Source organism: Oryx dammah, unplaced genomic scaffold (assembly GCF_014754425.2).
Source record: "Oryx dammah isolate SB20612 unplaced genomic scaffold, SCBI_Odam_1.1 HiC_scaffold_26, whole genome shotgun sequence".
NCBI classification, from domain to species: Eukaryota; Metazoa; Chordata; class Mammalia; order Artiodactyla; family Bovidae; genus Oryx; species Oryx dammah.
The window spans coordinates 43,522,033-43,545,108 of NW_024070210.1; the positions used below are offsets into that span (position 1 = coordinate 43,522,033).

The 23,076-nt window shown below is 40.7% G+C and overlaps 1 protein-coding gene across 1 annotated transcript in view; it reads right to left on the reverse strand.

Annotated features, from left to right (window-relative positions):
* Nucleotides 1-12,505: 12,505 nt before the first annotated feature.
* The window catches only part of LOC120852986 (aromatase), a 32,113-nt gene continuing 21,542 nt past the window's right edge, over nt 12,506-23,076 (reverse strand). Inside the window, exons 5-9 of the mRNA XM_040226513.1 lie at nt 20,971-21,085; nt 17,794-17,908; nt 16,970-17,132; nt 13,920-14,161; nt 12,506-12,754 (exon numbers count right to left, since the gene is read on the reverse strand). Of these exons, the coding sequence (XP_040082447.1) occupies nt 12,506-12,754; nt 13,920-14,161; nt 16,970-17,132; nt 17,794-17,908; nt 20,971-21,085 (884 nt within the window). The remainder of the gene's footprint in view (nt 12,755-13,919; nt 14,162-16,969; nt 17,133-17,793; nt 17,909-20,970; nt 21,086-23,076) is intronic.

Genomic DNA, 23,076 nt, shown 5'->3' on the forward strand with positions numbered 1-23,076 from the left:
TTCTATTTGTGATGCTTCACTTTAAATACTTTGAGCAGTTTTTCAAGATTTTTCCATTCAGAAATGAAAACTATGGGTTTCCTGTCTAGACTTCTCTATCCTCTCAGTGGCTGTCAAATGGAACCTTCCTTTGCTGTTTCCCATTCAGAAATGTTCCCTAAGTCACGAGAGAGACTCACTTGCCTCCCTGCAGTTGTTCTTGAGTCCCTCAGTCACGTCCAGCTCTTTGCAACCCCGTGGACTGCAGCACACCAGGCTTTCCTGTTCTTCACCATCTTCTGGAGTTTGCTCAGATTCACGTCCATTGAGTCAGCGATGCCATCCAGCCATCTCACCCTCTGATGTTCCCTTTTCCCCCTGCCCTCAATCTTCCCCAGCATCAGGGTCTTTTCCAGTGAGTTAGCTCTTCGCATCAGGTGGCCAAAGTATTGGAGCTTCAGCTTCAGCATCAGTCCTTCCAATGAATATTCAGGGTTGATTTCCTTTAGGAGTGATCCTGATCTCCTTGCTGTCCAAGGGACTCCCTGCAGAACACTTGCTTTTTGATAAACTACAAAATTAGCCTCGTTGTATTTCAGCTCCATAAAAACAAATTTCTCTTTGTAAAATACCACTCAAAGCTTCATTATATACAACAGTGGAAAATTTATCAAAGATGTATTTAAGGATTGTAAAACCATTCAGAATAAACCTACAAACAAATGTAATGAACATTTTTCTCTAACCAGGCATTATCCACTATCCTGCCTGACTTTCCTGAGGAACTCATTCATATAGGAGTTCTAGGTGGCTCTTTTCCTGAGTTCTGCCCATCTATCTCAGCCTCTTTTCTAGGATTTTATGAAGTTTATCTCTGCCTCTTCTAAGGCTTGAAAGAAACTACTTTTTTTCCTTTTCTTCCTATATAGGTTTCCACACATAGTAGGGACCAAGCCTTGTGATAGTGGTTACTTGATGAACAAGCTGGAGACAGACAGAGAAAGTTGTTGAAGCTGGCTGAGCAGAAGCATTGACTTTGTAGAGGTCAAGGAAGCCATACAACTGTGCTGATTTTATATTTCTTGAAAAGTTAGAGTTATCATAATATCTCCCTCATGAGGTCGTTTGAAGAATGGATAAGAAGAGGACAAAAAGTGGTCTTCTGCTTTTGTGTGGAGCCCTAGATTCATTTCCTACTTAGTGTGTTGGTGACTGATGTTGAAAGAAATAATATGCTCTTCCATTAAGCGATATAAACTTATGGAATGTATAAACTCTTGAAGTACTTATAAATACTTAACTATATAGAAGCTGCAATTAGAAGATAGGGTGGGAAAAAATAATTCACTTATAAAAGTGAGAAGCAGATAAAATATTCCCCAAATAAATGTTATCACAAAAGTAATATATTTCTGGATTAATTTAGGGAGACTTTACATCTTTTCACACAGATGTATTAGTATCAAAGTCTTTTCAAATCCATAGAAGTTCAAACATATCAGACCTTTCTACTGCTCAAGACTTTTATGGTATCCTCTTGGGTGTGGCTTAACATAGCATTCTAAACATGTTTTTGATGTATATCTGTTTATATGATTAAACTCACATTTTTCTGCATATAACCTGAATCTAAGTTCACATGGAAAAAAAAGCATATTCTTAGAAAAATTATAATGAAAAGATACTGGAGAGACCAAATATTAAAATATTATAAATCTATGATAATTAAAACATGACTATATCACTAATATAGACTAAAAAGTAAGGCAGACATATGCTGGAATTTATTACATTGTAAGTTGTATCAGGTAGGGAAAAGGTAAATTATTCATTTAATGATGTTCAGACAACTATTAAATACATCATTATATGAAAAGAAAAGTTGGATCTCTAAATTACTTTTAACAACAAATTCCAGATAGACCAAAAAAAAATTCATAAAGAATAAATAATAAATGTAATATGTGAAAATATGAGTAATTTGACTAATAATAGCAGAATGTGAAGTAATCTTTTAATAAAGTACATACACATAAATTAGTAAGTTCTACTACATAGAAATAACAAAAACAAGTGTGCATGAGAAAGAATTTTCAAGCAAAATTAAAAGAGAAAGGGCAAACACAAAGCTGAGAAAAATACTTGCCACCTCTGTAACTGATAAAGAGCTATCTTTCATAATATAATTTTATATAATAATTACTTCTGCATATATAAAAGTGAGTGAAAGTCACTCAGTCGTGACTGACTCTTTGCAACCCCATGGACTGTATAGTTCATGGAACTCTCCAGGCCAGAATACTGGAGTGGGTAGGCTTTCCCTTCTCCAGGGGATCTTCGGAACCCAGGGATCAAACCCAGGTCTCCCGCACTGCAGGCAGATTCTTTATTAGCTGAGCCACAACAGAAGCCCAAGAGTACTAGAGCGGGTAGCCTGTCCCTTCTCCGGCAGATCTTCCTGATCCAGCTATCGAACCGGGGTCTCCTGCATTGCAGGTGGCTTCTTTACCAACTGAGCTATCAGGGAAGCCCATATATAAAAACCATCCTGCAAGCTCACATGAAATGAAAAAATGATATGAACAGTTATCAAAAGGGAAATATAAATGGTTCAAATATGAAAAGATGCTCAAATTTAGTGTACAATAGAAGTGTAACTAAATGTATAATGAGATATCATTTTTGGTAGCCTATTGGATGAACAAAGATTGTCAAACTAGAAAAACAAGAGGCTTTATCAATGATGAAGTTTTGTGAACAAGAAGGATTCTATGTCTCCGAGATTTAACCTGTAATCTGATTGGATTTTGAACTTCTTGAAGAAATGTAGTTGTCTGTGAAGTAATCTGGCATTTAAAAATAGAGTTTGCAACAATAGTACATGAATTGCTGTAGGCAAATATCATCAGGAGATGCTAAAAGTAGTGAAAAAGTTATGATTGAGATACAGAGTTTTTGTTCAGTCTCATACTATCTCCCTATAAGCTACTTAGTAATAACAAAGTGAGAAGTAACTGTGTAGTAGTTAACCCAGGCAGCCACCATCCTGTGAGGAAGCCCACTGGCCACACGTATGGGATCTGAGGCTCCCAGGGGCAGATGTATGTGACGTATGTGAGTAAAGGAGCCTTCAGAAGATTCGAGCCTTTGGGTTTCAAGTTTTCCAGCTACCTCCAACAACATCATGGAGCAGAGACAAGCCATTCTTGATGTACCTTGTCTAAATTCCTAAACCCCAGAATCCATGAGCATAATACATGACTGATTAATGGTGGCGAGTTTGGGGATAATTTGCACAATAAAGGACAGAGATGGTATGGACCTACAGAAGTAGAAGAGATTAGGAAGAGATGGCAAGAATACACAGAAAAGCTGTTAAAAAAAAAAGTATTTATGAGCCAGATTACCACAATAATGTGGTTACTCACCTGGAGCCAGACATCCTGGAGTGTGAAGTCAAGTGGGCCATATGGAAGCATTGCTATGAACAAAGTTAATGAAGGTGATAGAATTCCAGCTGACCTATTTAATATCCTAAAAGATAATGCTGTTAAAGTGCTGTGCTCAATATGCTAGCAAATTCAGAAAACTCATCAGTGGCCACAGGACTGGAAAGGGTTAGTTTTCATTCCATTCCCAAAGAAAGACATTGCCAAAGAATGTTCCAACTACCATACAATTGCACTCATTTCACATGGTAGCAAGATTATGCTCAAAATCCTTCAAGCTAGGCTTGCACAGTACACGAACTGAGAACTTCCATATGTACAAGCTGGATTTAGAAAAGTCAGAGGAACCAGAGATCAAACTACCAAAATCCACTGGATCATAGAAAACACAAGAGAATTTCAGAAAAAGATCAACTTCTGTTTCACTGATTTCACTAAAGTCTTTGACTGTGTGGATCACAGCAAACTGTGAGGATCACAGCAAACTGTGAAAAATTCTTAAAGATATAGAAATAACAGACCAATGTCAAGGCTGTATTTTGTCACCCTGCTTATTTAACTTATATGCAGAGTACATAATGAGAAATGCCGGGCTAAATCACATCCTGATTCCAGGATGAATCACAAACTGGAATCAAGGTTGCCAGGACAAATATCAACAAACTCAGGTAATACCACCCTAGTGGCAGGAAGTGAAGAGAAACTAAAGAGCCTCTTCAGGAAGGTGAAAGAGGAGAGTGAAAAAGCTGGCTTAAAACTCAGCATTCAGAAAACTAAGATCATGGCATCTGGTCCCATCATGGCAAATAGATGGGGGAAAATGGAAACCATGAGAGACTTTATTTTCTTGGGCTCCAAAATCACTGTGGATGGTGACCACAGCCAGGTAATTAAAAAATGCTTGCTCCTTGGAAGGAAAGCTATGACAAACCTAGACAGCATGTAAAAAGCAGAGGCATAACTTTGCAACAATGGTCCATATAGTCAAAGCTATGATTTTTTCAGTAGTCATGTATGGATGTGAGAGTTGGACCATAAAGAAAGCTGAGCACTGAAGTATTGGTGGTTTTGAACTGTGGTGTTGGAGAAGACTCTTGAGAGTCCCTTGGACTGTAAGGAGATCAAATGAGTCAATCCTAAAGGAAATCAACCCTGAATATTCATTGGAAGGACTGATACTGATGTTGAAACTCCAATACTTTGGCCACCTGATGCAAAAAGCCAAATCATTGGAAAAGACCATGATGATGGGAAAGATTGAGAGAAGGAAGAGACAGGGACAACAGAGGATGAGATGATTGGGTGGCATCACCGACTCAATGGACATGAATTTGAGCAAACTCCAGGAATAGTGAAGGTCAGGGAAACCTGGTGTGCTACAGTCCATGGAGTTGCAAAGAGTCGGATATATCTTAACTGACTGAACACCAACAACGAGTAGTAAACGCATGCAGCTATGTTTGTGGAAGGTGGTAAACTTGCCTGAGGGAAAGTGTTGATGGTCAGGGAAAGTGTTAATTTCCCATGGGAAGGGAGGTACTAGTGAGCCAGTCCAGCTCATGGATGACTTGGTTTGGTTGACACTGTATTTCAGAATGTTGAACCTGTGTTCAGTTCCTACAGGTGAGACATGCTCCTTTTTCCCCACAAGCTCTACTTACAGATCATAAGTGCCTTGCTCCTCTAGACATTCTGACTGGGGAACCCTTGTAACCTAGACACCACTGTACAGGTAGGACCAGCCTCATCTTTAGGTAAAGGAAATGCTGTTGTTTTAGGGTTATCTGGAAGGCAGACCCTCCTTTCCTTCCACAAGTCCTGCTTGCTGATGCTTATAATTTTCTTAAGCAATTCTTTGGGGAAATAGCTATGTTTGAAGGGAGGAAAAGATTTTGGATTTATGTATGTTTTATAACTGAGGTAGATAAGTTCAGCAGATCAAGAAAAACTGGAGGGGGCAGGTGTTGGTAAGAGAACCTGAGACACTGAGAATGTATGCTGAAGTTTGTATGGGGAGGTTTGAGAAACTCTATGAAGCAAGCATTTCAACTGGTAAAGAATCTGCCTGCAGTGCAAAGACCCCATTTCAATTCCTGGGTCAGGAAGTTCCCCTGGAGAAGAGATAGGCTACCCACTCCAGTATTCTTGGGCTTCCCTCGTGGCACAGACAGTGAAGAATCTGCCTGCAATGCAGGAGACCTGGGTTCGATCCCTGGTTTGGGAAGATGCCCTGTAGAAGGCCAAGGCAATCCATTCCAATATTCTTGCCTGGATAATCCCCATGGACAGAGGAGCCTGGCAGGGTCCTGTCTATGGCATCACAAAGAGTCAGACACAACTGAGTGACTAAGCACAGCGAACAGCTAACAAAGCTAGTAGCAAGATTTTAGTGGCTGAAAGGGCAGAATTAATCTGTAAAATGGGGGAGATATCTGCTTTATAGTATTGTTAGAAGAATTAAATGAAATAATTTTGTAAAGGGCTGAATACAATAAGAAAGTGCCTACAGTTATGATTGCTTTCTTGGTGTGAAAGAATGAACACACTTCACAATAAATTGAAATAAGAAAGGCTGAAGAATGAAGTGTTCTCAGCTCCTAATCTATCCAAGCTGAACTAGGCTCGAAGAGGAAACCCCCATGCCTATGTCTGGCTGGGTTTAATATCTGGATATTTGGAAATAACCAGATGAGGAACTATTTCATTCATATCTGACATCTTTGCCAAAAGAAGAGTTTTCCTAATATCTGTCTCCATCATAATGGGATTCTTCATTTCAGTTCAGTTCAGTTGCTCAGTTGTGTCCAACTCTTTATGACCCCATGAATCACAGCACGCCAGGCCTCCCTGTCCATCACCAAATCCCAGAGTCCACCCAAACTCATGTGCATCAGGTTGGTGATGCCATCTAGCTATCTCATTCTCTGTCGTCCCCTTCTCCTCCTGCCCCCAATCCCTCCCACCATCAGGGTCTTTTCCAATGAGTCAACTCTTCACATGAGGTGGCCAAAGTATTGGAGTTTCAGCCTCAGCATCAGTCCTTCCAATGAACACCCAGGACTGATCTCCTTTAGGACGGACTGGTTGGATCTCCTTGCAGTCCAGGGGACTCTCAAGAGTCTTCTCCAACACCACAGTTCAAAAGCATCAATTCTTCAGCGCTCAGCTTTCTTCACAGTCCAACTCTCACATCCATACATGACCACAGGAAAAACATAGCCTTGACTAGATGGACCTTTGTTGGCAAAGTAATGTCTCTGCTTTTCAATATGCTATCTAGGTTGATCATAACTTTCCTTCCAAGGAGTAAGCATCTTCTAATTTCATGGCTGCAATCACCACCTGCAGTGATTTTGGAGCCCCCCAAAATAAAGTCTGACACTGTTTCCACTGTTTCCCCATCTATTTCTCATGAAGTGATGGGACCAGATGCCATGATATTCGTTTTCTGAATGTTGAGCTTTAAGCCAACTTTTTCACTCTCCTCTTTCACTTTCATCAAGAGGCTTTTGAGTCCCTCTTCACTTTCTGCCATAAGGGTGGTGTCATCTGCATATCTGAGGTTACTGATATTTCTCCCAGCAATCTTGATTCCAGCTTGTGCTTCTTCCAGCCCAGCATTTCTCATGATGTACTCTGCATATAAGTTAAATAAGCAAGGTGACAATATACAGCCTTGACGTACTCTTTTCCTATTTGGAACCAGTCTGTTGTTCCATGTCCAGTTCTAACTGTTGCTTCCTGACCTGCATACAGATTTCTCAAGAGGCAGGTCAGGTGGTTTGGCATTCCCATCTCTTTCAGAATTTTCCACAGTTTCTTGTGATCCACACAGTCAAAGGCTTTGGCATAGTCAATAAAGCAGAAATAGATGTTTTTCTGGAACTCTCTTGGTTTTTCCATGATCCAGTGGATGTTGGCAATTTGATCTCTGGTTCCTCTGCCTTTTCTAAAACCAGCTTGAACATCAGGGAGTTCACGGTTCATGTATTGCTGAAGCCTGGTTTGGAGAATTTTGAGCATTACTTTACTAGCATGTGAGATGAGTGCAATTGTGTGGTAATTTGAGCATTCTTTGGCATTGCCTTCCTTTGGGATTGGAATGAAAACTGACCTTTTCCAGTCCTGTGGCCACTGCTGAGTTTTGCAAATTTGCTGGCATATTGAGTGCAGCACTTTCACAGCATCATCTTTCACAATTTGAAATAGCTCAACTGGAATTCCATCACCTCCACTAGCTTTGTTTGTAGTGATGCTTTCTAAGGCCCACTTGATTTCACATGGGTTTCTTAGCATTTCTCAATTTGGCCAAAATAGAGAGGATTTTATGGCCATCTTGAGGTCTGGTTTGCCCTCTGATAATAGTAAATTACTACTTTTTTCCTCTACTCTCTTTTTCTTGCAATACCACATGAATTGAGATTATGCAAAACTAAGAATGTTCCTGATGGTTAGGTAATAGCTTAATGGAATCTGATAATTTCCAGCTGAGGCAGCTGGTGCAATCCACATGTTAATACCATCACCTTATACTAAGTGAAGTTTTACAGCACTTTCCCATGAAATACCTATCTTGAGCATGAGCCTCCAAGCATTCATGGGAAGTGGGTAAGGCAGGTAGAATCATCCAAATTTTATGGATGAAGAAACCAAGATATTTCCTGACTTATTTTCTTTGGGTAATGAGATGAACATGAGGCGAGATGAGACTTGAAAAGGGTTTACCCAGCACCACATGGGTGAGAGCCCAGAACCTGGGACTAGACTCCTCAGCCTTCCAGCAGTGAGTCCTGCTGCAGAGAGGCAGCATGATGGAGGGGCTAAGGGTTTGGAATGAGAAATGGGCAAGAATCTAACTCCTTTACTGGCTGAGTCCTTATGGGCACGTCTCCCTTGTCTTGTCATCAGTACAATGTGGGCCTGCCCAGGCGATCATACTAACGTGAGAGTTGTCAGGAAATTTAAAGTGAGATCATGAATGCATAAGCACCTGGCACACCTTCTGCCCGCCCCCCCCTGCATGAAAAGGGGTTTCAGAGTGTCATCATCAGCCTAATTACTGAGCATCCCCATTATCAGTTGCAAGGCTTACTGGGAGGTTGCCCTATACCAGACACTGTGCTGAGAGCGGCACCTAAATTATCCCTTGTAATTGCCACATCGGCCTTCTGAGGAATTTATTATTTCTATTGGGTTGATGAGAAAACTGAGCTATGAGAAAGTAAATAAACATTTGACCCATGTATACATTTGTCAAAAGGCTGGGCCCAGAGTCAAGACTTTACTGCCTCCTTATTTGTAGATTTGTAAGTGAAAGAAACATTGAAAAACACTTGGACTGCAGGCTCAGCTTCCAGGTCTTGTGACTTACAATTTTTATTACAAGAAATGCTTTATCAATAAGTTAAAATGCTAAAGTCTGTGAAAAATTTGCTTTAGGCTGTAAGTACAGTGCATTTAAGATTATTCTTGCAGTAATCATTCATAAGAACTTTAATTTAACTTTAATTAACTTTAACATAAAAACTCTCATAAGAATTTTAATTTGTTTTGTAGTCTGTAATGTTTTTTTCTTTTTCTTTTTTATTTAAGAATAATTGCTTTTCAGAATTTTTGTTGTTATTTAAGAATAATTGCTTTACAGAATTTTGTTGTTTTCTGTTGTCTGTCTGCTTTCTTCAACATGAATCAGCCATAGGTATACATATATCCCCTCCCTTTTGAACCTCCCTCCCATCTCCCTCCCCATCCCACCCCTCTGGGTTGATACAGAGCCCCTGTTTAGGTTTCCTGTCATGCTTTATGTTCTTGATGGAACATAAAAGAGGCATGTATGCCTGATGGGCTGGGTTTGATGACCAGACTGCCTTATCCATATGCATTCCTTCTGTCTTGTTGGCCTGGTGGAAATGGTGTGGCAGTGACTCCCTAGACATAGGTCAAAAGCTGCTAAAAACTTCAAGAAGAGAATGAGTAACATCTTGAGATAAGCCACGGAGAGTTTGTCTTTGCCCTTAGCTCTTGACTTTGTTTTTGAGCTGAGTTAAACTTAAAGTACCACAAATTCCATTCAACTCCATACTTTGACAAAGTTTAATTTAGCCAGTCTTTTTGCAAATGCAGATGAGAAATTCAGTTCCAGAGACCAACTAATACAGGAGATCGAGGAGGGCCCAGCTAGCACTCTTTCCAGTGGACCAGTGCCCCACACTTCTGTGGAATATTAGCACCATGAATGGTGAGGGGTGCTGCTTAGAAATAAAAAGAGACAGCTTCCAACTGGCATTTCCCATTATGTGGAGTCTTTCTAAATGAGATGATTTTCCATTTGGGGGAGGGAAAAGTAAGAGGTCAATGAAGGCAGAGGCAAGTGTCTGGAACTTCCAAAGATGTGAAACTACAATTTTCCTCACAGGTTGAAAATGATAGAGCCCTCATGTGTGTGCATTTCACTAATAATTTATACATTCCAGTTCTTTGAGAGTTGGTGAAGACAGAATACACAGCACATTCAGAGTCACAATTAAGTACTTAACAATAAGGCAAAATTCTGAAACAAAAACAGGATTTTCAAATATACATTCATCAACCCAGTGTAAAGTCAATGACATTCCATATCCTTAAGCCAAGTCTGTACATACTTATGAGGTTTGTCAATACTGGGAAAAGAGTGACAAGCTGAACAACTACCCAGATAACTTGTTTCTGGGGGAGTTTGCTTAGATAACGCTAACCAATATTTTCCTTCTCCCCTTGCCCCCACCCCACCCCAGATTTCCCCAAGCATATTTTTGTATCTGCATTATCTATATACAACTATATTCACCTTCCATTTCACTTTGTATAGGCAGAGTATGACCTTGGCTGCATATATGTATATTAAATACAGTAGGTGTTCAAGAGAATTAGATGGATGAAGTACAGGGATCCAAAGTCTGTTTTGCTCTACTATGTAGCTCCAACCAGCCAAAGTAAACCATTAATAATCGCCAAGTGAATTAATGAGGATACATTAAGTCTAAAATTCTTTTCTTTCAGGCTTTTGAAGTGTTTGGATACTCATCTAGACCTGGCTTCTTCCCTTGTGGCTCAGCTGGTAAAGAATTAGCCTGCAATGCGGGAGACCTGGGTTCGATCCCTGGGATCCCTGGGAAGATGCCCTGGAGAAGGGAAAGACTACCCACTCCAGTATTCTGGTCTGGAGAATTCCATGGCCTGTATAGTCCATGGGGTCACAAAGAGTTGGACATGACTGAGCAACTTTCACTTTCTAGACCTGACTACACAGATATATCCAGATACACAGATATATTTCTGCATATGTTTATGTCATATAGATGATCTAGATAATTTCAGTTTCAAATACTTGCTTTATTAATGCCCATCTTTTAATTTTTAGGATACCTGCTTCTCCTTTACTTGATTTCTAGGTCAATTAGAATATCTCTGGGCCAGAGTGTCAATTCAGTATTGATCTTGAAAACAAATATGGGGAGTAAGAATAAGGGACAGGCATGGATTCCAAAAGAAAGAAAAGAGCTTCCACTCTCAGGAGCTTACATTCTCATTTTATACTCAGCTGTTGCCCTACTGCCAAACAGCAGGATGAGAATATTCAGGTTGACTCAAAGGCAAACATTTACATGTTTGTAAATGAATTTAGTTTTTTAGTTTTTGTGTGGCATTCAGCAGATACACTTGTAAGGTCATATCAATAATATACAAGGGAAGTACTATTATTACTTGGAAAATTCACTCATCTGTTTGATTTGGCGCTAATTCCAAGATGTGCATTTTTCCACAGTTACATATAGTGGTGATTCAGTAAACCAGGTTAACTGTTAAATCTCATAGGTAACTGTTAAATTGGAGCTAGGATAAAATGTGATTGTAGGGGTTCTACCCTGGCTGTGTTCTCCCCTGATATGATTGTTGCTCTTGGCTTGGGGTCATGGAAAGAAAGAGGAGGGAAGAAATGGTGAGAGACAAGGATAATGGTACAAGGAGCATTCCTTAGAAGTTTGAACCCACTGGGTTGTAGATTTAGCTATACACTCAGAGTCTTACCCTCACTGAAAATCACAGAAGCTTCAGTAAGAATTAATAGGTGGCATTATCTAAATTTATCTCTTGGTTACTGCACTCCTGGAGCTAAGCAACTATGCAGACATGAAAAGAGGAATTTTATTTAATTTAAAATGCATTGTGTGAATTTTTTAGTATGGCAGATGAATGGTACTAATTATATCTTATTCAGGCTATTAATAAGTTACTTTGTATTCATATACCTGAATCTACACCTGTTGTATCAGAGGTAAGAGAGGAATAAATTGAGAAATTGGGAAAGGATAGTCTTCAATTTAACTTTTTCCACAGACAAGTCACATGTAGATAAACAAGAGTTAATTGAATATAGTTTGTAGGAAAAATCAAATGCTGAATTTGTAAGCATTTCTCCAAGGGTATGGATGTTGTAGTCCCCACTCCACCAAAAAGCAAATGAAAACTGTTTTATTCACACTAGGAGATATGTTTGACCCGAGGTACGCAGATGTTGGCCTGGCCTTTGTAATCAAATTGAGTGCTTCTGCCCCAGATGTTAAAAAGCTCCCAGTTCAGTGCAGGACAGTAAGGAGCTGGAGTGAGTTTTGCTGGTGACTTGTCTTTTCCAACGGAGAAGGCAATGGCAACCCACTCCAGTACTCTTGCCTGGAAAATCCCATGGACAGAGGAGCCTGATAGGCTGCAGTCCATGAGGTCGCTAAGAGTCAGACACGACTGAGCGACTTCACTTTCACTTTTCACTTTCATGCAAAGCATGTTTTGTGGAATTGGGTCTTTAGGGCTGCAGTTTCCTGTAAACTCTTGGCCTCTGTTTTCTCTTGCAGTCTGCTGTCTGGTTTGGATCTGGTCAGATGAACCGTGTCTCCTGGCTAGCTGACAACCCACAGGAGGTAAGCCTATAAAATGGCACAGGCCATGGTTGTTCATGTGAGGAGGACCACCTGGCAAAATGGGTGGTTCCCATGTGGAATTCTGTTGAGCAATGCTCTGGGGCAGGGACTGACCAAACTTCTTTAGCGCTCGAGGCACTTGTCTGAATTTCTCGGGATGAAAATCATTTCCAGCCGGTCACTGGTCTCGTCTGGATGCAAGGATAAGTCATTTTTCTTCTGCATCTTCTCAACGCACCGACCTTGCAAAGTCTGCACGTGGAAGCGTCTCAGAAGGGTGACCAGGATGACCTTCATCATCACCATGGCGATGTACTTTCCCGCACAGGCCCGGGGCCCAAAGCCAAATGGCTGAAAGTACCTGTAAGGAACCTGGGAAAGAGATCAGACATTAGCCAGAGTAGTAAAGCCGAGAGTCATGCATCTCCATTTGATTCACCCTGAAACCACAGTCAGTCAGAATGCTCGGCTTTAGTGATTTAGCCATACTGCTTCTTCACAGACAGGAGTGACTATGACTCAGATAAGACTTTCTCCTTCCAGTTTGATTCACGCTTTGTGATACAGACACAACCTCAACAATCCCCAGTTACGTTTTCATGTAAAGTACTCGGCTAGCTCTGTGGGAAGGCCACATCTTTACTGCTGTTCTGCCAGTCACTGAGGCAAAGACTGTTGTTGTGCCAGGCAGTATAACCTGATGACAAGGACAAATTTAGGCAAAAGTGTAGATTCCTGTCCTTTTAATGCCAAGAATCTAAATATTTTTTGATATACAAATATTTAAAGGGACATACCTCTCTGTCTTGTCCCCATTTGGATTCTGGCACCTAATAGATGCTTAGTTATTTTAGACCAATTGGCAACATGGCATGGGTTGCTTATATAGAAGCAGAACGAATTAGAGAACTGGTTTAACTTAGATCATATCTCTTCCCCATATGGCAATGGAAAAGGGGGCACAGAGGGAACTATATGGATAATTCAGATTTTTTAAAAAATTGCCTAGAATTTGATATAACAGAGGCAGAATCTCTAGTACACCTCAATTAAGAACAAGGTGGGAGTTCTTCTAATTACCAAGTCCTGTTTAGAATAGAGACTAGTACTTGTGGGGCCATTTGAAGAACCAAAGGCAGACTGCAAAAAACAAATCACTTCTTCTCATTTATTTCCATCTAATCATCATTGATGATGCTTCAGCTGAATCTACATGGTGGCAATGTGCTAAGTTTAAATGGAAAAGTGGGTTGGTTAAACAAACTTTATCTCATTTTAGGCAAATTAAGGGCCTGAATTGTTCACACTTTGATCTCTTGTGTGCCCTCCATGAAGACATTTCCAAGAGCTGGAGAGCCAGCCTCCTTGGCTTGAGGACAGAACTGGTGGCCATGTTCCGGTCAGGGGAAATGTATATACCTGGTGAGGCTGGAGGGGATGAGTAAATAAAATGAAATGTACAAACACAAATACAGAGGGGATTTAACAGTTGATGCTTTCAAGGGTGGCACACTCAGTTTTAAGGAAGGACTCTTACATTCTTGGCAAAATTTTCAAGAGTAAATTCATTAGGCTTTGGGAAAAACTCGAGTCTGTGCATTCTTCCAAGATTCAGGATAATGTTAGTCCCCTTTTTCACCAGGTAGCCATCGATGACATCATCCTCTAAGGCTTTGCGCATGACCAGGTCCACAACGGGCTGGTACCGCATGCTCTCATTAATAAAGTTTTCCACCACTTTTAGCTTTTGCATATCATCAATCCTTATGTCTCTTTCACCTGTAGAATAAGATTAAAAAGACACAGCTCATGTTAGTTTCAATATACGGTCAGTGTTTAAAACCATACATTTTCCACAGAACAGTTTGCTCTCCAGTACTCTTGCCTAGAAAATCCCATGGATGGAGGAGCCTGGTAGGCTGCAGTCCAGGCAGCCTATAATGTATATCTATAATTCTAAAAAATGTATATCTATAATTCTAATATAAAATGTATGTATAAAATGTATATCTATAATTCTAATGTAAACCAGTAACTGGAGTAAAATATCCTGTGCTTGTTCCATAGAATGTCTTATGCAAATTTTGATTTGAATTTTATTATCTTAACACCTAGAGGTTTCATGCTGCTGCTGCTGTTGCTAAGTCGCTTCAGTTGTGTCCAACTCTGTGTGACCCCATAGACGGCAGCCCACCGGGCTCCCCTGTCCCCGGGATTCTCCAGGCAAGAACACTGGAGTGGGTTTCCATTTCCTTCTCCAATGCATAAAAGTGAAAAGTGAAAGTGAAGTCGCTCAGTCGAGTCCAACTCTTAGCGACCCCAAGGACTGCAGCCTACCAGGCTCCTCCATCCATGGGATTTTTCAGGCAAGAGTACTGGAGTGGGTTTCATAGTTAAGTCTAAATTTCTAGAAAACAAAAACAAAAAAACATTGGATCCACATCCCACTTGGCCGCATGAGGCTGAGTGTCTGAGGAGCCCTATAGAGAAACTCCTTTCTGCAGCATGATGTAGACATACCCAGTCTACTTCAAACATTTATCTGCCACCTCTGTGGTTCTTGAGTTTGGTTCCCTACTCTAAATTCTAGAAGATGTTAATTTCTTCTTTAGTCAAAGTGAGATAGTAAGTTCAATCATGTTCAAGGAAATGTTCTCTTCTGGTGTCCGGTGCAGTCATCTGTCAGAAAATGTCTTTGATCATCCCTCCTCCCCATCTCATCCAGGACAACCTGGTGTGGTAGGGTGCCAAGAACTCCCTATCCCCTCCACACAAAATAAGCCCTAGGTGAGCTGGGGATTGATGGACACCTCTACAGCCTCAGCATGGCCCAACACTGGTCAGACAGGCTCAGATAACTCTCAGAATTGGCAAAACTTTAAAGCATTCTCAAATGGAGTATCACTTCTGTAGAATGAAAATCAACCCAGAGTCCCAAGGCAGGTCTGTCTCTTGTATAACTATGCTATCCAGGAGAGGTCTTACTTGGTCAGAGAACTCTACTGACCCAGCCTTTCATGTAGTGCTCTTTGTGTTTATCTGGGGTGGGGAAGTAGAGGGCAGATGATGGGGAAGGTAATCCAAGTCATTTCCTAGGAATGACCAGGTGTGTGGGTCTAGAGGGAGCACGTGTACACGCACTAGTGTTTATCCCGGTTTTACCTTTTAAGAGGACTGTTTTGTCAGGGAGGCATCATGGAGCATAAGCCCTTTTCACCTCTCAAGGAAATTGTATTAAAGGCTTATGATCTCAAGAGCAATTTCCTCCTTGTTGCCTGCAGTCTGTCATTCTATGGGTCTCCTTCTCACTCCAGTGAGCCTGCTTGTCGAGTTCTCTTTTTCTCATGATACTGAGAGCCCCAGGACTGCAGAGATGGCGCTGGCTTGTTCACCACAGTGCCCCTGCACCTGGCATAACACCCATAACCTGAAATGGGTGCTCGAGAAAACATTCCAGAACTGAAGCCTGGAGCTTATTGTGGTTCCTCGCTATCTACCTTCCCAGGCAGCTTTCCTCCTACAACAACACGTCTGCAGAAACCTTCTTTCGCATATTTAATACTTGTATGAAATTTCACCTTATTGTCAACTATTTCAAGCAGCACTCAATTGTTTTAAAGGTAATAAGATAAAAAATTTTTTTTAATGTATTGCCTTTCATCAACGAAATAGGTTGTTTCACAGGGACTCTTTAAAGTCAACAAAGAAAAGTCTATCATTACAGATATCTTTTCACATGTGTCTGAAATGTACTCCTAAAGAGATTACTTATGTGAAGCATGTTCCAAATAAAGCATTTCATTTTCTCCCAGAAAGCAATTCTGACTTGAATGTGGCAGTATTTCTAGGGGAAGGTGGGGATATCAGAAGCAGTGCAAGAATGATGTGAAGCAGAGGCAGAACAGGAGGAGATGGAGTTGGGAAGAGCTGAGCAGGGGCCTGGGGGCTCCCCTGCAGAGGAGGAGAGGGTAGGGGGAGGAAAGGCCTGGCAGCCCAGGACTGTGGGGGAGGGAAACTGATTACTCCTCTGCCTTTGCTATCACCCTCTCTTCCTCCCTCTGCTCCCAGCTGGAAGAAAGGACTGCTTGAAACCCGGAAACACTGCCTTAAATGATAGCCATTTCCCTAAGTGGACCTTCAAAAGCCTTTGGTACTGACAAGGTAGCAAATCCTTGTGGATGATCTCATGTGTTTTAAACACAGACATATAAATCCACATGCATGTGCTTATGTGGCCCTTTAAAAAGACCTTGAAGAATACACAAAATAACAACAGTGATTCCCTCTGGGAACTGGGATGTGGCTGAGGAGAAGAGTGGTTGGGTTCAGGTGACATTATTTTCTGCTTTATACATTTCTCCATTATTTGGATTTTTTCAATGAGTACGTGCTATTTTAAAATTAGGAAAACACAGGAAGAACTATCATTTTAACCTGTCTGGCATAATGAAAATACAACCCAATGACTTGCCTTATTGTTCTCTGAGCAGATTTTAACAAAGTTTTTGACATAAAAATTTTAGGACATAGAAGCTAATATCAAGAAATTGTTTTCTGAGCTCTACTGTTTGTTTGATAAATTCTTACCAACAACAGTCTGGATTTCCCTCATTATTGCCTCTTCAACCTGGGGATGCTTTGCAATGAGAAATAGCATGAAGAACACAGAAACAGACATGGTGTCTGGCGCTGCGATCAGCATTTCCAATATGCACTGGTTTACATTCTCTCTTGTAAGTTCACCACGTTTCTGAAGAATAGGAAGGGAGAGAAATATTGGGAAAGTGAGTGAGGTTCAGAACAGGAAGGGAGGTGGCACTCAAGGATCAATCACCTCAACAAAATGAAATCGTAGGAATTACAAGTCTCTGGAATTGACAATGGACATTCTTATTAATAATCTTCAGCTCAAAGCTGAACAATTTAGACATTTATCTATGTATTTAATGTCTTTGCACTCCCTGGTTTTCATGTTTTGTATTGTACAGACACAGAGATGTTTAAATCTTAAGGGTCAGTCCAATCAGATTGTCTAATACTGAGCTATTTAGTTTGGGTATTATATAAACACTAAAGCAAACATTTAAAAGCAGAAACATGCACCAGTTAACAAGGGGGAATTTTTAGACACCTATACACAATCATACATGCCTCCCAGGTGGCCCAGCAGTAAGGAACCTGTCTGTAATGCAGGAGACTTGGGTTCAGTCCCTGAGTCAGGAAGATCCTCTGGAGAAGCAAATGGCAACTCACTCCAGTATTCTTGCCTGGAGAATTCCATGGACAGAGGAACCTGGTAGGCTACAGTCCATAACATTACAAAGAGTAGCACATGACTGAACGACTGAGTACGCTTGCATACAGTCATATACATATGTTGTGTGGGAATTATGGTTAGAGTAGGTCTGTACCTCAGCAAAAATCAACTCAGTGGCGAAATCTATGCAGTCTTCCAGCTTCTCTGCTGTTGAAATCCTGTGTCTTTTTTCTTCTATGAGAATTTCCATGGCATCTTTCAAGTCCTTGCTGGAAATAAAAGTGAAAATATAATCTACCTGTACTCAGCTAAGACACCAAAAAATGGATTTATTTGCCATTTAAATAAAATGAAATGCTGTAGATGAAGCTATTAGTACTCACAAAGAACCAAATTTATACTTAATTATTTGCAAATATCCTTAAATTATGTATAAATTACAATTCATATTAAGGAACCAGAGTTATCCACATATCTAGCTACTGGTAGCAAAATCAAGGCTATAACCTATAGTTAAATGTTGAGAACTGTTACCAAAAGGCTAAATCCAATGTATTTTTTCAAGTATTGGCATGATAGAGAAAATACATCCTGGCTTTCTCACTTGTATGTGGAATCTTTCTACTTTAATTCTATTTATTCATTTTGGCTGTGCTAGATCTTCACTGCTGCCTGGGCTTTTCTCAACCTGCAGTGAGTGGGGTTACTTCCTCATTGCGGTGTGGGCTTCTCATTGTGATGAGCACAGCCTTGCGGCAGAGTACAGCCTCTGGGGCATGCAGGCTCCAGTAGTGGCAGCACTTGGACTCAGTAGCTTTGGCTCCCAGGCTCTAGAGCACAGGCTCAGTGGTTGTGGCCCACTGGCTTAGTTGCTTTGGCTCCTGTGGAATCATTCTGGACCAGAATCGAACCTGTGCTCCTGCATTGGCAGGCAGATTCTTTACGACTGAGCCACCAGGGAAGCCTCATGTGAAATCTTTTTAAAAGTGGGATAGCAAAACCAATAGAATATTGTAAAGTAGAATAAATAAATAAATTAATTAAAAAATAATAATAATAAAAGTGGGAGTTCATAGACACATAGAGCAGACTGTTGTTTACCCAGGCATGAAGTTGAGGGTGGGGACAAACTGGTGGTGGTGATTATCAAAAGATACAAACTTTGGGTTATAATAAGTCACTGAGATGTCATGAACGGTATGTGTTCATATTACTGTGTTGTGTATTTGTGAGTTGCTAACAGGGATATTTTGGAGAAGGCGATGGCATCCCACTCCAATACTCTTGCCTGGAAAATCCCATGGACGGAAAAGCCTGGTAGGCTACAGTCCATGGGGTCGCGAAGAGTCGGACATGACTGAGCAACCTCACTTTCACTTTTCACTTTTATGCATTGGAGAAGGAAATGGCAACCCACTCCAGTATTCTTGTCTGGAGAATCCCAGGGATGGGGGAGCCTGGTGGGCTGTCGTCTATGGGGTCGCACAGAGTCGGACACGACTGAGGCGACTTAGCATCAGCAGCAGCAGCAAGAGGGATCTTTAAAGTTCTCATCACAAGAAAAATTTTCTGTGTGTGGTGACAGACACTAGACTTACTATGATGATAATTTTGCCAAATATACAAATATTGAATCATTATGTTGTATAACTGAAACATAACTGTATATGTTATTGATATCTTAACAAAAAACTAATATTGGCCTATTGCAAGGGCATATGGGGAAGAAGACTAAAAAATTTCTCTAGATCTTTACTGCTCCCAATCATAGTAGATGTTACCTAGTTCGCTATCCATTAGCAAATTTTATACATCGAGAGACTGTTGCTGAGCTAATTTTAAAGAAAACAAAGAGGAACTGTTATACAGTCTCATGTGATAAGTTTCTGTGGGCCTGCTGACAACAGTGAAGATAAAATAATGACCAAATATAGCTGCAGACCAGTATGACTCTTTAGACCACCACAAAATCTGACCAGAGTGAAGAGATGAATAATTGACCTTATTGATTCAAGTCACACTAAGCTCTGGTTGAGACAAAGAGAAGTGTTTAAAGGACCACGTGTCCAAATCATCTACCTGATACTCATCGACCAGTTGAGAATGTAAGAGCAACATGAAGCTGACTTCCTCCTTGGAGACTAATATTATTGAATTTCAAAATGTGCAAATGGATGAAGTTAGCTCTTCAACCAAGTTTGGGAACTTTAAGAGTTGGAGAATTTAAGACAGTCTGGACATCTGAGTAAGGTATGAACAGAGGTATGAAGAGAGCTAACATGTTTATTGTCTCCTATGTGTCATGCGCTATGCTGATTGCCCTACATAGAGGATCTCATTAACTCCTATCCCACCCTGGAAAGTAGGTTATATTTTATTTTAAAGAACTTCCCAAGACCATTTGGTTACTAAGTGGTAGAGATAGGATACAAATCAGGTCTGTCTACCTCTAAATCCCCTGGGTTTTCCATTGGTGGTTAGAGGTGGCATGTTTAGTGGCTGGCAGCTTACACACTGGAGCTTCCCTGGTGGCTCAATGGTAAAGAATCTGCCTGCCAAGCAGGAGACACAGGTTTGATCCCTGGGTCAAGAAGATCCCCTGGAGTAGGAAACGGCAACTCACTCCAGTATTCTTACCTGGGAAATCCCATGGACAGAGGATCCTGGTGGGCTATAATCCATGGGGTTGCAAAAGAGTTTGACATGACTTAGTGACTAAACAACAATAACACTTGCACCCTGAAAACCCAATGATTATCCAGTAGGCCATTGGGCATTTGTCCAGTCTTCTGCTAGACTAGTCTGAGACCAAGGCAAAGCCATTTAATGACAATTTTAGGATTCCCCAAGACATAAGATGTATAATTAAACAAACAAACAAACAAAAAACACAGCTTATAAAAGTTCATCATGAAAAAATTCTTCTGTGACTACTGTCAATTCTTACAAATTGCATTAAATTAAATTGTTTCCATGTAATACAGTAAATGATTTCATGTTTCCATTTTTCTAGACATGCAAAGAAGATTTTGACAAATAGCGCTAGGTTCAGCCAACCCTGTTGTCTTCAACTTAAAACATGCTGAAGTGCCCTAGTTCTAGATTTGGGGTTCGTAGCTTTCTAGATGAAATGCATCCCTGGGCAAAAGGCTGCCTTTCCACTGTGGTCTGGCCACATGTGCCCAAAGCACTGTAAGAAATGCTTCACCAGCATCTTAATCAACAGCTCCCTGTGGTTCTGGGAACGAGAAAGCTTGCCAAAGAGGCCAGAAATATCTGAGACACACACAAATCAATCTCATCAAGAATTATTCCAAAATGTGTTACTTACACAGACTTTTCATACTTTCTGCACAGCCAAGAAATCTTAAAGAAGATGTCTGGTTTGAGAAGGAGAGCTTGCCATGCATCAAAATACCCCTGGATTTTAACCACGATGGCACTTTCTGGAAAAACATCAGAGCAGATGAGCAAAAATATGAGTCCAAGAAGAAGATCCCCTGTGACTCTCCTAGCATCCTGGGCTCTAAGTAGGACGAGGTTCTGTCTTCAGTGGGTGTTACAGCCACATGAATGTCACCAAAGAAATCAACACTAATTCATTCTACCTTAGCACCTAAATGGCCAAGTTAACCAGAGATTTGGCCCTTTTCGTGTTTATGGTAGAGATCCAGCTTAGAATCTCACATGCTTCTCCTTGGCTGAGCATCCAACACCTTCTGTTTTCCTGACCATGGAACATAAAAAGTAATTAATGCTATTATGGCCTCAATTTGGTGCCAAAGGCAAAAAGCCTTACCATTCTTCTGTTTATATTTCAGTTCAGAGTGTAGAATTTATCTTGTAGTCTTCAATGCCTTATCCTAAGTCTCCTGAACAGTCAGTTCTTAAATGATTTTCTTGAATTACATTGAATACTAGAGAAAAGAAAAACACTGCTTTTCTCAAATTATACACAAGGGAAGAGACATGTATTTTCAACTGCTAAACACCAGGCGCAGGGTAAGGTGCTTTACAAAGAAACTTCATTTCATCCTTAGAGTCTTGCGAAGGGAGTAAGAGTGTCCTCATTGTGCAGATGCAGAAGCTGCAGTTCATAGAAATGAAGAAGTTTGCCCAACACCATACAGCCAGTGTGGCTGGCAGCCCCTAGGCTGCAGCCCAGTCCTATCTGACCTCAGAGCCATGTCCTTTCGTCTTTGGTGCACCGTGTCCCCCAGGCCCATTGACAGTTTAACAAGGACCCAGTGAGCAGGTAGAAATACACTAACTGTATGGATTATGCAGGTTCTTAGCAACAAAATCTGCACCCATAAGTTAACAGAGAGTTGTACAATGCACTTTTATTTACCCTTCCTAAGATTCAAGGCTGTTTGCGAATCAAGGAGAAGGGACTTCTAAAATAGGCACCTGTCGATCCTTAGGAGTGTGTGTGGAACAGGCAAATAAGACTTTCACAGTGCCTGTCTGAAAGGAGTGCAGACAAGAGGCTGTGACTAAGGTCCTCAGAGTGAATGAGACACCCATCCTGATGTCAATCAGACTGTAATGTCCTCTTGAAAGAAATAATTAAAGAGTGGGGACAGGAGGTGAGGAGAGTGGAGAAAAGGAAGGGAGGGCTTATCACTAGTTTGCTTGTCCAAATGTGGTCCATCAGGGAGCAGGTGTGACAGTTCAGTTGGTGTGGGCAAGAGTGAAAACCATGCCTTGTTCTTATTCCTGTGATGTTCTTCCCTCAGATCTTCAGGGGTCCAGGGCTAAACTTCATCTGGGGCTTTGTTCAGATGTCCATTCCACATCAAATGATCAAAGACCTTCCCTGACCACCCCTTCTATAGTTTTGGCTTCTCTCCAGCTGCCCCCCTTCACTGTCTAGCCCTTTACCCTACTTTTTTTTTTCAAGGCACTTATTATTGCCTAAAATATTACTAGATAGTAACTTGTTTACTGTTTATATGTCCACTGGGATGTAAACTCTTTGAAGGCAAGGACTTTATCTAGTTCATTGCTGTAACCCCAGAACCTAAACCTGCCATAAAATAGGCAATCGATAAATATTAGTTTAATGAATGTATGAATCAGTGAACACTGTTAGAAATCAAATCGGGAGAAATTTCTTTAAGCTGACAACAGCAGAATGGAATGAATCCATGTAATTAATGTTTGTTGGTTTTTTTTTTGTTGGTGGTAGAGTTAAATGGATGTGGTAGAGTTAAATGGATGTTGTTTCTATAATATAATGAGGAAAGCATCTTCTTGAGTGAGAAATCTTGCCAGGATTGTTATAAATGCTAAATCACAAGCTTTATGTGAAGCAATTTCTTATACTACTTGGCACATTGTAGATACTAAATTTATGGTAGTTATCATCATCATTTTCAGCAACATCAGCTTGAAGTTTTCATACTTAGTGGCTTTGAGGGAGAGGTGTATGCAT